The sequence below is a fragment of the Colletes latitarsis genome, chromosome 13 (genome assembly GCF_051014445.1).
Source record: "Colletes latitarsis isolate SP2378_abdomen chromosome 13, iyColLati1, whole genome shotgun sequence".
Classification (NCBI taxonomy): domain Eukaryota; kingdom Metazoa; phylum Arthropoda; class Insecta; order Hymenoptera; family Colletidae; genus Colletes; species Colletes latitarsis.
This window is the reverse complement of record NC_135146.1, coordinates 9792588-9807143: the sequence shown is the minus strand read 5'-3', so window position 1 is coordinate 9807143 and position 14556 is coordinate 9792588. Positions and strand designations below refer to the sequence as shown.

General features: G+C 30.5%; 1 protein-coding gene across 5 annotated transcripts in view; it reads right to left on the bottom strand.

Annotated features, from left to right (window-relative positions):
- LOC143349443 (uncharacterized) overlaps nucleotides 1-14556 on the bottom strand; it is a 39301-nt gene that overhangs the window by 15455 nt on the left and 9290 nt on the right. For 2 of the 5 annotated variants that reach the window (XM_076780709.1, XM_076780711.1), the window contains exons 2-7: nucleotides 12539-12680; nucleotides 12309-12444; nucleotides 11945-12193; nucleotides 5807-5958; nucleotides 585-729; nucleotides 155-492 (exon numbers count right to left, since the gene is read on the bottom strand). In XM_076780709.1, coding sequence (XP_076636824.1) covers nucleotides 155-492; nucleotides 585-729; nucleotides 5807-5958; nucleotides 11945-12193; nucleotides 12309-12444; nucleotides 12539-12656 — 1138 coding nt within the window. In that variant the 5' untranslated portion in view covers nucleotides 12657-12680. Of the gene's footprint in view, nucleotides 1-154; nucleotides 493-584; nucleotides 730-906; nucleotides 1390-5806; nucleotides 5959-11944; nucleotides 12194-12308; nucleotides 12445-12538; nucleotides 12681-14556 lie in introns of those variants that run through there. The other 3 variants (XM_076780710.1, XM_076780712.1, XM_076780713.1) reach the window with 3 other exon arrangements.

Here is a 14556-nt window from a genome sequence, read left to right as displayed (position 1 = left end):
TTTTCCGGCGAAACTGTAAAGTTTCAAATCACTTTGCTATTGCTATTAAAAATACACAATTGCTATTAAAATTTCCAGGGGGCGCCAGGCCAAATAAGTTTGGGAACCACTGGTCTACTCGTATGTACATGGCCTATGAAGATAACTGTAATACCATGCGAATTATCTCGAGAAAATTGCTCGTTGAGCCGTGTGTATTGGTCGGGGAATCGACTGAACTCTTGTCTGCTCTGATAGATGTCAGGGTGTACCGACAGTCCTGGCGAGGGATCTTCGTTACCATTGCGGTCCACTCGGGGCCAAGGTCCTTGACGATTCTTCCCATAGCCTCTGTTAGTCCACTGTGTGGTGTCCCACAGAGAGGGCACGCAATTACGATCCCTTTCATAGTAATCGTACCGTGGATCAGTTAGGAAATCTCTGTCGACGTTCATTCGAAAATATGGCGTCGCTGTTAGTTCGCACACACCCTTCGAGCCGCTCGATCCAACCCTGATTGATCAGAAAAACGAATTAGAATCGAACAATTACGTAGATGCTTATTTTAAAATCAAAGCAAAATCGATTTTAATTGTTGAGTCTACCTGTAATTAAAACCTTTACAGTCGAAAGCCTTTTCATAATCGCACGTTCGACGGCAGTCGTAGACGTTCTCACAATTTACCACGCGTTCGACGAGCATTTCCATGGTCTTCCTGCCAGGCTGCATCTTCCGATGGCAGATCGTGACTAATTGCAATTAATATCGTACTTAATTATAAAGCCAGTCTAATTTTATCTATTTTAACTATTTAAATATTTTCTTTATACAAATATTTTGGATAAGTTATTTATGGTCCTCGTTTCTTCGATTTTATTGATTGATTTAATACATGATCTAGATAGATCTTTCGTGACTGAACTTACGCGTGACGCCATTGTCAGTTTTCCTTGATAGGATCGTGGAACTTGCAACAGTTCGAAGAGAAATTAACGATAGCACCAGGGTCGGTAACAACGATTTCGTCCACATTTTTACCGACTTTTCCTAACGAGAAACGAAACACTTTCGTTGTTCAAATTACCCGAATTTCTCATTATTCTCATCACGATGAATCATCGATCGTGATCATAATTTCTATTTTAAGAATCTTCCACGTTTACTTTTGCAAATTAATGGATATTCCCGTTTAGGAATAAATTAAATGATTCCTTCTGATCGCGATCCATTGTCTCGATCTCTTGTGAGTTTCTCGGGCCACATATTTCACTTAACGGGGTCTACGTGCACGGAACCGACACTTACGATGTCTTTGCAGACCTGATGAAATTACAAAGCATCCTGGTTTTATAGAAAAGTGAACATTTCTGAGGGGAACAGTGGGGGGCAAAATTATTCGCGCGTGGGAGGGGACACCGCGCCACTGCATACACGATAAATACATCATTACTAACATTATTTCTATTGAAACTCCTCTTATTCACGCGTATGTGAATACATTATGGTTTATGTTGACAAATAATATAATATAATAATAATAGAGAATTATTACATAATAATAATATCGTTAATAAATAATACGACTGTCGAAGTTAATGTTTAGATCCAGCAGTGCTACGATAGAACTATGTTTAGGAGCCATTGCTAATTTTCCATCTAATGTTCTAATTTCTATTATTTTTTTATTGATAAACAAAAATTGAATGTTTCTTTGTTAATTATTCGCGAAACGATCGAAACTAATGGAATTTTTTAGATTAGGAAGCATCGCTAATTTTTCATCGATTGTTCTAATTTCTAATATCTTCATATTGATAATGAAAAATTGAATGTTTCTTTGTTAATTATTTTTGAGATCGAAACGAATGGAATTTTTAAATGCAAGTTTTACGTTTGGGAAACATCGTGAATTTTGCATCTATTGTTCTAATTTCTATTATTTTCATATTGTAAAACTAAAATCGAAACATTTTTCATTACCTATTCATGCAATTATAATAAATGGCATTTTTAAAAGCAAGTTTTACATTTGGGAACCAACGCTAATTTTTCATCTAATGTTCTAATTTCTAATATCTTCATATTGATAAATAAAAATTGAATCTTTCCCCGTTAATTATTTTTGCAATTGAAACGAATAGAATTTGTAAAAATAAGTTTTACGTTTAGGAGCCATTGCTAATTTTTCATCTATTGTTCTAATTTCTATTATTTTTTTATTGATAAACAAAAATTGAATGTTTCTTTGTTAATTATTCGCGAAACGATCGAAACTAATGGAATTTTTTTAGATTAGGAAGCATCGCTAATTTTTCATCGATTGTTCTAATTTTTAATATCTTCATATTGATAATGAAAAATTGAATGTTTCTTTATTAATTATTTTTGCGATTGAAACTAATGGAATTTCTAAATGCAGGTTTTACGTTTGGGAAACATCGTGAATTTTGCATCTATTGTTCTAATTTCTATTATTTTCATATTGTAAAACTAAAATCGAAACATTTTTCATTACCTATTCATGCAATTATAATAAATGGCATTTTTAAAAGCAAGTTTTACATTTGGGAACCAACGCTAATTTTTCATCTAATGTTCTAATTTCTAATATCTTCATATTGATAAATAAAAATTGAATCTTTCCCCGTTAATTATTTTTGCAATCGAAACGAATAGAATTTGTAAAAATAAGTTTTACGTTTAGGAGCCATTGCTAATTTTACATCTATTGTTTTAATTTCTATTATTTTCATATTGATAAATAAAAATTGAATGTTTCTTTGTTAATTATTCGCGAAACGATCGAAACTAATGGAATTTTTTAGATTAGGAAGCATCGCTAATTTTTCATCGATTGTTCTAATTTCTAATATCTTCATATTGATAATGAAAAATTGAATGTATCTTTGTCAATTATTTTTGCGATCGAAACGATTGCAATTTGTAAAAGCAAGTTTTTCGTTTAGGAACTATCTCTAATTTTCCATCTATTGTTCTAATTTCTATTATTTTTATATTGTAAAATTAAAATCCACCGTTTCTTCGTTAATTATTCACGCGATTAAAATGAATGGAATTTGTAAAAGTAAATTTTACGTTTAGGAAACATCGCCAATTTTTCTTCGATTGTTCTAATTTCTATTAGTTTCATATTGAAAAACAAAAAATTGAATCTTTGTTCGTTAATTATTTGTGAAACGATCGAAACGAATGGGATTTTTAAATACAAGTTTTATGTTTGGGAACCATAACTAATTTTTCACCTATTATTCTAATTTCTAATATTTTCTTATTGATAAACAAAAATTGAATGTTTTTTCGTTAATTAGTTGTGCAATCGAAACGAATGCAATATTTAAAAGCAAGTTTTACGTTTAGAAACCATCGTTAATTTTCCATCTAATGTTCTAATTACTAATATCTTCTTATTGAAAAAAAAAATTGAATCTTCGTTAATTATTCGTGAAACGATCGAAACGAATAGAATTTTTAAAAGCAAGTTTTATATTTAGAAACCATCTGTAATTTTCCATCTAATGTTCTAATTTTTAATATCTTCATATTGATAAACAAAACTTGAATGTTTCTTCGTTAATTATTTTTGTAATTGAAACGATTGACATTTATAAAAGTAAGTTTTATGTTTAGGAACCAACGCTAATTGTCCATCTAATGTTCTAATTTCTATTATTTTCATATTGTAAAACTAAAATCGAACGTTTTCTTTGATAATTATTTTTGTAATAGAAACGATTGGAATTTTTAAAAGCTTTCTTTTTAAATTTTTAAAAGTTTTTCGTTTAGGAACCGTCACTAATTTTCCATCTAATATTCTAATTTCTATTATTTTCATAATATAAAACAAAAATCGAACCTTTATTCCTTAATTATTCGTAAAACGAATAAAATGAATAGAATTTTTAAAAGCAAGTTTAACGTTTAGAAACCATCGCTAATTTTCCATCTATTGTTCTAATTTCTATTATTTTAATATTGTGAAACTAAAATCGAATCCTTCTTCGTTAATTATTCTCGCGATCGAAACGAATTGAATTTCAAAAAGCAAGTTTTTTGTTTAAAAACCATCGCTAATTTTCCATCTAATGTTCTAATTTCTATTATTTTCATAATATAAAACAAAAATCGAACCTTTATTTCTTAATTATTCGTAAAACGAATAAAATGAGTAGAATTTTTAAAAGCAAGTTTAACGTTTAGAAACCATCGCTAATTTTCCATCTATTGTTCTAATTTCTATTATTTTCATATTGTAAAACAAAAATCGGAACATTTTTCATTACTTATTCGTGCAATTAAAACGAAACGAGTGGAATTTTTAAAAGCAAGTTTTACATTTAGGAACCATCGCTAATTTTCCATCTAATATTCTAATCTCTATTATTGTCATAATATAAAACAAAAATCGAACCTTTATTCCTTAATTATTCGTAAAAAGAATAAAACGAATAGAATTTTTAAAAGCAAGTTTAACGTTTAAAAACCATCGCTAATTTTCCATCTAATATTCTAATTTCTACTATTTTCATATTAAAAAACAAAAATCGAACGTTCCTTCATTTATTATTTGTGTAACGAAACGAGACGAGTGGAATTTTTAAAAGCAAGTTTTACGTTTAGGAACCATCGCTAATTTTCCATCTAATATTCTAATTTCTATTATTTTCATAATATAAAACAAAAATCGAACTTTTCTTCGTTAATTATTTTTGTAATAGAAACGATTGGAATTTTTAAAAGCTTTCTTTTTAAATTTTTAAGAGTTTTTCGTTTAGGAACCATCGCTAATTTTCCATCTAATATTCTAATTTCTACTATTTTCAAATTAAAAAACAAAAATCGAGCCTTCCTTCATTTATTATTTGTGTAACGAAACGAAACGAGTGGAATTTTTAAAAGCAAGTTTAACGTTTAAAAACCATCGCTAATCTTCCATCTAATATTCTAATTTCTACTATTTTCATATTGAAATACAAAAATCGAACGTTCCTTCATTTATTATTTGTGTAACGAAACGAGACGAGTGGAATTTTTAAAAGCAAGTTCTATCGTTCGTGTCCTTCGAGATTCAGCGCGCAATTATTTCAGCTAGCCCGTCCTTCAGCGATCGCGGTACGATTCGTAAATGATCGATCGCCCGATCTCAGTTACGATTTCGTCCTCGACGAATTGATCAATATCGAATTAGCATCTGAACAATTATCGTAAGAATAAAAGTCGCGATTAGCGCGGAATAATCAGTATTTTATATAATAAACGGGGAGCTTGCGATTCGTGTCAATGCCGTTCGTTCCCCCTTGCTAGTTTCACTTTGCAAATGTTCAACGATCGAAATAATTCAATAATTCAAACGCGTGCTCGCGTCCAATTGAAGTTTCGCTAGAATTTCAGATAATAAAACAGACCCATGTTGCATAGAAATTTTGCTGCGTTTTAAATTAAACAAAATGGGTATATTTTTATTAATAAAGGTATCATATAATAAACATAAAAAAAAGATTCTCGCAATAGACCTTCCGCTTGCAACAGTTGACGAACCTGTATTGGCACGTCGAGTGTTGCCAACACAAATGAACAAATTTGTAACATTTGTTGATATATAAACCCATGCGCGCGCATGCAGCTATCCCACCATGCATTACGGTGCGTCGAAAAGGTGGGACACTTTTTGAAAGAGTTAACTCGAGTAGCGAGAGGCAGAAATAATTTTCAAATGTAAATATTTTCTAAAATAATGGATTTTGACGAATTTTTTAATAAATAGTTTATCGTTGTACATTTCGGTGCAGACGTAACCTAGTAACTCACCGAAAGGACTACTCGATGCTGTCTTTTGATTTCTATTCGCAAGAATGTCCATGACTCTGTGGTTGTCGTCACCGGAAAGAAAACGTCCGTCATGATCGATAAACAGATCGTAGATACCGACGAGCCCGTAGCTTCCACTGTCATATCTGCCTCTTAACATTTCAAATATACGTCCTTTTACGTCACTCTTACAAATCGTTGCCATCAACGTCAGACACATGGATTCAATGTGTCTGCTAAACTATTTTCATGTATACGATGGGATACTTATGCTACTTATGATACAGCTAAAAAATGTTCTGTTTAACACATTGACTGCCACGTCACCCACATATGGGTGACACTGTTTTTCACTAAGGAGCTAAAAGAATTGATTCTCAAGATTAAATGTTAAAGAAAACATACGACTCTTGAATTTAAACGAATCTATGAAAATATTTCAACGTGTTAACACTTTTGCTGTTACGTCACCCACATATAGTCACTCTTGCAAATCCTTGCCATCAACGTCAGACACATGGATTCAATGTGTCTGCTAAACTATTTTCATGTATACGATGAGATACTTATGCTACTTATGATACATCTAAAAAATGTTCTGTTTAACACATTGACTGCCACGTCACCCACATATGGGTGACACTGTTTTTCACTAAGGAGCTAAAAGAATTGATTCTCAAGATTAAATGTTAAAGAAAACATACGACTCTTGAATTTAAACGAATCTATGAAAATATTTCAACGTGTTAACACTTTTGCTGTTACGTCACCCACATATAGAGTCACTCTTACAAATCGTTGCGATCAATGTCAGACACATGGATTCAATGTGTCTGCTAAACTATTTTCATGTATACGATGAGATACTTATGCTACTTATGATACATCTAAAAAATGTTCTGTTTAACACATTGACTGCCACGTCACCCACATATGGGTGACACTGTTTTTCACTAAGGAACTGAAAGAATTGATTCTCAAGATTAAATGTTAAAGAAAACATACGACTCTTGAATTTAAACGAATCTATGAAAATATTTCAACGTGTTAACACTTTTGCTGTTACGTCACTTACAAATCCTTGTGATCAATGTCAGACACATGGATTCAATGTGTCTGCTAAACTATTTTCATGTACCTTTACAATGATATGGGATACTTATGATGCATCTAAAAAATGTTCTGTTTAACACATTGACTGCCACGTCACCCACATATGGGTGACACTGTTTTTCACTAAGGAACTGAAAGAATTGATTCTCTAGATTAAATGTTGAAGGAAAGAAGTGACTCTTGAATTTAAACGAATCTATGAAAATATTTCAACGTGTTAACACTTTTGCTGTTACGTCACCCACATGTAGAGTCACTCTTACAAATCGTTGCGATCAATGTCAGACACATGGATTCAATGTGTCTGCTAAACTATTTTCATGTACCTTTACAATGATATGGGATACTTATGCTACTTATGAATGCACCTAAAAAATGCACTGTTTAAGACATTGACTGCTACGTCACCCACATGTGGGTGACACTGTTTTTCACTAAGGAGCTGAAAGAATTGATTCTCAAGATTAAATGTTATAGGAAACATACGACTCTTGAATTTAAACGAATCTATGAAAATATTTCAACGTGTTAACACTTTTGCTGTTACGTCACTTACAAATCCTTGTGATCAATGTCAGACACATGGATTCAATGTGTCTGCTAAACTATTTTCATGTACCTTTGCAATGTTATGGGATACTTATGCTACTTATGATGCATCTAAAAAATGTTCTGTTTAACACATTGACTGCAACGTCACCCACATATGGGTGACAGTTTTTCACTAAGGAGCTGAAAGAATTGATTCTCTAGATTAAATGTTAAAGAAAACATACGACTCTTGAATTTAAACGAATCTATGAAAATATTTCAACGTGTTAACACTTTCACTGTCACATCACCCACATATAGCTGACACTGTTTTCCACAAAGGAGCTGAAAGAATTGATTCTCAAGATTAAATGTTAAAGAAAACAAATAATTCTTGAATTTAAACGAATCTGTGAAAATAAGCTCTATGACGAATTATGGTTCTCCTGGTTATCAAATGTTTAAAAAGAAAGTTTCGTTTTCGTGGGCAATTTGAGGGATTTGGTTTGGCAGTCAATGTGTTAACACTGACTGCCAATGTGTTACTTTTACTAATTTATCAACTAAATTTTGCTCGTGTAAGATTGAAAATAGAATTGATGTATTCATTATCTGAGAAGGGGGTAGTCAATCAATTTTGAAAAACCATTAATATTTGCAATTTCTATAATTGTAACGTTTATCAACTATTGTTTGCTAAGAATGGCAATAGATTTGATGCACTCATTACCTGAGAAGGGGGAAATCAATCAATTTTGAAAAACAATGAATATTTACAATTTCTATAATTGTAACGTTTATCAACTATTGTTTTCTGTGATTGGAAATAGAATTAGATGTATTCATTATCTGAGAAGGGGGAAGTAATTCAATTTTTTAAAACTACAAATATTTGCAATTTTTATAATTGTAACGTCAATCAACTATTATTTCCTAAAATTGGAAATAGAATTGATGTACTCATTATCTGGGAAGGGGTAACTCAGTCAGTTTTGAAAAACCATGAATATTTGCAATTTCTACATATAATTGTAACATTTATCAACTATTATTTTCTAAAATTGGAAATAGAATTGATGTACTCATTATCTGGGAAGGGGTAACTCAGTCAGTTTTGAAAAACAATGAATATTTGCAATTTTTATAATAGTAACGTTTATCAACTATTATTTCCTAAAATTGAAAGTAAAATTGATGTGCTCATTATCTAGGAAGGGAGAAGTCAATCAATTTTGAAAATCAATGAATATTTGCAATTTCTATAATTGTTACGTTTGTCAACTATTTGCTCATCTAAGCTTGAAAGTAAAATTGATGTACTCATTACCTAGGAAGGAGGAAGTCAGTCAATGTTGAAAAACTATGAATATTTGCATTTTCTATAATTGTAACATTTATCAACTATTGTTTGCTAAGATTGGAAATAGAATTGATGTACTCATTACCTGGGAAGGGGTAAGTCAATCAATTTTGAAAACCCATAAATATTTACAATGTAACGTTTATCTATAATTGTAACTTTTATCAACTATTGTCTGGTAAGAATGGCAATAGAATTGATGTACTCATTACCTGAGAAGAGGTAAGTCGTTCAAATTTTGAAAACCCATAAATATTTGCAATTTCTATAATAGTAACGTTTATCAACTATTTGCTCATCTAAGCTTGAAAGTAAAATTGATGTACTCATTACCTAGGAAGGAGGAAGTCAGTCAATGTTGAAAAACTATGAATATTTGCACTTTCTATAATTGTAACGTTTATCAACTATTGTTTGCTCATGTCAGATTGAAAGTAAAATTGATGTACTCATTACCTAGGAAGGAGGAAGTCAGTCAATGTTGAAAAACTATGAATATTTGCACTTTCTATAATTGTAACATTTATCAACTATTGTTTGCTAAGATTGGAAATAGAATTGATGTACTCATTACCTGGGAAGGGGTAAGTCAATCAATTTTGAAAACCCATAAATATTTACAATGTAACGTTTATCTATAATTGTAACGTTTATCAACTATTGTCTGGTAAGAATGGCAATAGAATTGATGGACTCATTACCTGAGAAGGGGTAAGTCAATCAATTTTGAAAACCCATAAATATTTTCAATTTCTATAATAGTAACGTTTATCAACTATTTGCTCATCTAAGCTTGGAAGTAAAATTGATGTACTCATTACCTAGGAAGGAGGAAGTCAGTCAATGTTGAAAAACTATGAATATTTGCACTTTCTATAATTGTAACATTTATCAACTATTGTTTGCTAAGATTGGAAATAGAATTGATGTACTCATTACCTGGGAAGGGGTAAGTCAATCAATTTTGAAAACCCATAAATATTTACAATGTAACGTTTATCTATAATTGTAACGTTTATCAACTATTGTCTGGTAAGAATGGCAATAGAATTGATGGACTCATTACCTGAGAAGAGGTAAGTCAGTCAAATTTTGAAAACCCTTAAATATTTTCAATTTCTATAATAGTAACGTTTATCAACTATTTGCTCATCTAAGCTTGAAAGTAAAATTGATGTGCTCATTACCTAGGAAGGAGGAAGTCAGTCAATGTTGAAAAACTATGAATATTTGCACTTTCTATAATTGTAACATTTATCAACTATTGTTTGCTAAGATTGGAAGTAGAATTGATGTACTCATTACCTGGGAAGGGGTAAGTCAACCAATTTTGAAAACCCATAAATATTTACAATGTAACGTTTATCTATAATTGTAACGTTTATCAACTATTGTCTGGTAAGAATGGCAATAGAATTGATGTACTCATTACCTGAGAAGGGGTAAGTCTGTCAAATTTTGAAAACCCATAAATATTTGCAATTTCTACAATAGAAACGTTTATCAACTATTTGCTCATCTAAGCTTGAAAGTAAAATTGATGTACTCATTACCTAGGATGGAGGAAGTCAGTCAATGTTGAAAAACTATGAATATTTGCACTTTCTATAATTGTAACATTTATCAACTATTGTTTGCTAAGATTGGAAGTAGAATTGATGTACTCATTACCTGGGAAGGGGTAAGTCAATCAATTTTGAAAACCCATAAATATTTACAATGTAACGTTTATCTATAATTGTAACGTTTATCAACTATTGTCTGGTAAGAATGGCAATAGAATTGATGGACTCATTACCTGAGAAGAGGTAAGTCAGTCAAATTTTGAAAACCCTTAAATATTTTCAATTTCTATAATAGTAACGTTTATCAACTATTTGCTCATCTAAGCTTGAAAGTAAAATTGATGTACTCATTACCTAGGAAGGAGGAAGTCAGTCAATGTTGAAAAACTATGAATATTTGCACTTTCTATAATTGTAACATTTATCAACTATTGTTTGCTAAGATTGGAAGTAGAATTGATGTAGTCATTACCTGGGAAGGGGTAAGTCAATCAATTTTGAAAACCCATAAATATTTACAATGTAACGTTTATCTATAATTGCAACGTTTATCAACTATTGTCTGGTAAGAATGGCAATAGAATTGATGTACTCATTACCTGAGAAGAGGTAAGTCAATCAATTTTGAAAACCCATAAATATTTACAATTTCTATAATAATAACGTTTATCAACTATTTGCTTATCTAAGCTTGAAAGTAAAATTGATGTACTCATTACCTAGGAAGGAGGAAGTCAGTCAATGTTGAAAAACTATGAATATTTGCACTTTCTATAATTGTAACATTTATCAACTATTGTTTGCTAAGATTGGAAGTAGAATTGATGTACTCATTACCTGGGAAGGGGTAAGTCAATCAATTTTGAAAACCCATAAATATTTACAATGTAACGTTTATCTATAATTGTAACGTTTATCAACTATTGTCTGGTAAGATTGGCAATAGAATTGATGTACTCATTACCTGAGAAGAGGTAAGTCTGTCAAATTTTGAAAACCCATAAATATTTACAATTTCTATAATAGTAACGTTTATCAACTATTTGCTCATCTAAGCTTGAAAGTAAAATTGATGTAGTCATTACCTAGGAAGGAGGAAGTCAGTCAATGTTGAAAAACTATGAATATTTGCACTTTCTATAATTGTAACATTTATCAACTATTGTTTGCTAAGATTGGAAATAGAATTGATGTACTCATTACCTGGGAAGGGGTAAGTCAATCAATTTTGAAAACCCATAAATATTTACAATGTAACGTTTATCTATAATTGTAACGTTTATCAACTATTGTCTGGTAAGATTGGCAATAGAATTGATGTACTCATTACCTGAGAAGAGGTAAGTCAGTCAAATTTTGAAAACCCATAAATATTTACAATTTCTATAATAGTAACGTTTATCAACTATTTGCTCATATAAGCTTGAAAGTAAAATTGATGTACTCATTACCTAGGAAGGAGGAAGTCAGTCAATGTTGAAAAACTATGAATATTTGCACTTTCTATAATTGTAACATTTATCAACTATTGTTTGCTAAGATTGGAAGTAGAATTGATGTACTCATTACCTGGAAAGGGGGAGTTCACTCGATTTTGAAAAACCACGAATATGTGAGACGAGTTTGCTTTTATTCGACTTCGTTAAACGATTTTCGTTCTCCTGTACGAAACCTCTAGCATAAAGACGGTCGGCGTCACACCATGGCGAGCCTTGTCGCTTTTTCAAGTAGACGTCGTAATCAGGATGGGTCTCTAAATTCTCGAGCATCGGTACTCGAGTACTGATCTCGCAGCTCCCATTTCCTTTCACGCCCACGCTGATAGAAAACCGTCAGAAAAAATAAAAATTAATCTTCCAAGGGCCTACTTGCTTAAAAATCAAAATTTAACGCAAACGAGGACTTTTATTAATCCACCCTGGATTTTTCTTACCCAAATGTAAATGCTTTGCAATTATGTTCGTTTTTCGAGCATTGTTCCTCGCATTCCGTCAAACCTGCGACCTCGACTCGCGACAGAATATCTGCATCGGCCATTTTGGAACCAACCGATATCCTCATATAACAATCTGAGACAAAAACAGACTTTATATATTGTTTATACGGGGATTTAAACGATTAAATTTTCTTTCTTTTTGAGATAAAATAGTAAACAAAGTTTACCATTCGCGACGATTGCTATGCGGTTATCGATCACGAGGCAGGGCAGTCGTAAACATTGCTGGAGAACGTTAAGAACGTGAAACACGACTGGCAATGACCCCCTGCTGCGTTTAATCATTTTTGTTTCAGGGATCGTTCTTGGCTGTTTAAACGATGATAATAATAATTACAAATTTTTTCGTGACCTTTTATTTGCATATTCTTGTTTTGGTGGCTAATTTTTCTATTTAAAATTATTGCAATAAAATTTTTCGAGATACTCGAATTTAAAATTTTCAAAAGACCACAAGGTTTCATAAGTTTCTATTTCACTAACAATTACTAATTTTCATGTGACCTTTTATCAGCATGAATTTTTTTGGTGGCTAATTTTTCTATTTAAAATTATTGCAAAAAAATTTTTCGAGATACTCGAATTTTAAATTTTCAAAAGACCACAAAAGTTCATTCAATTGTATCTTACTAACAATTACACATTTTCATGTGACCTTTTATCAGCATTTTGCTTTTTCTGTGGCTAATTTTTCTATTTAAAATTATTGTAAAAAAAATTTTTCGAAATACTCGAATTTAAAATTTTTAAAAAACCACAAAAGTTCATTCAATTCTGTCTTACTAACAATTACACATTTTCATGTGACTTTTTATCTGCATACTTTCTTTTATGGTGGCTAATTTTTCAATTTAAAATTATTGCAAAAAAATTTTTCGAGATACTTGAATCTAAAATTTTCAAAAGACCACAAAAGTTCATTCAATACCATTTTACTAAGAATTAGACATTTTTACGTGACCTTTTATCAGCATGAATTTTTTTAGTGGCTAATTTTTCTATTTAACATTATTGTAAAAAAAATTTTCGAGATACTCGAATTTTAAATTTTTAAAAAACCACAAAAGTTCATTCAATTCTGTCTTACTAACAATTACACATTTTCATGTGACTTTTTATCTGCATACTTTCTTTTATGGTGGCTAATTTTTCTATTTAAAATTATTGCAAAAAAAATTTTTACGAGATACTCGAATTTAAAATTTTCAAAAGACCACAAGGTTTCATAAGTTTCTATTTCACTAACAATTACTAATTTTCATGTGACCTTTTATCAGCATAAATTTTTTTTTGGTGGCTAATTTTTCTATTTAAAATTATTGCAAAAAAATTTTCAAGATACTCGAATTAAAAATTTTCAAAATACCACAAAGGTTCATTTGTTTCTGTCTCATTAACAATTATACATTTTCATGTGACCTATTATCTGCATATTTTCTTTTATGGTGGCCAATTATTGCATAAAAATTTTTCGAAATACTCGAATTTAAAATTTTCAAAAGACCACATAGGTTCATTCGTGTCTATCTAACGAACAATTACAAATTTTTACGTGACCTTTTATCAGCATATTTTCTTTTTCTGTGCCTAATTTTTCTATTTAAAATTATTGCAAAAAAATTTTTCGAGATACTCGAATTTAAAATTTTTAAAAAACCACAAAAGTTCATTCTATTCTGTCTTACTAACAATTACACATTTTCATGTGACTTTTTATCTGCATACTTTCTTTTATGGTGGCTAATTTTTCTATTTAAAATTATTGCAATAAAATTTTTCGAGATACTTGAATCTAAAATTTTCAAAAGACCACAAAAGTTCATTCAATACCATTTTACTAAGAATTAGACATTTTTACGTGACCTTTTATCAGCATGAATTTTTTTAGTGGCTAATTTTTCTATTTAAAATTATTGCAAAAAAAAGTTTTCGAAATACTCGAATTTAAAATTTTTAAAAAACCACAAATGTTTATTCAATTCTGTCTTACTAACAATTACACATTTTCATGTGACTTTTTATCTGCATACTTTCTTTTATGGTGGCTAATTTTTCTATTTAAAATTATTGCAAAAAAATTTTTCGAGATACTCGAATTTTAAATTTTCAAAAGACCACAAAGGTTCATTCAATACCATTTTACTAACAATTACACATTTTTACGTGACCTTTTATCAGCATAAAT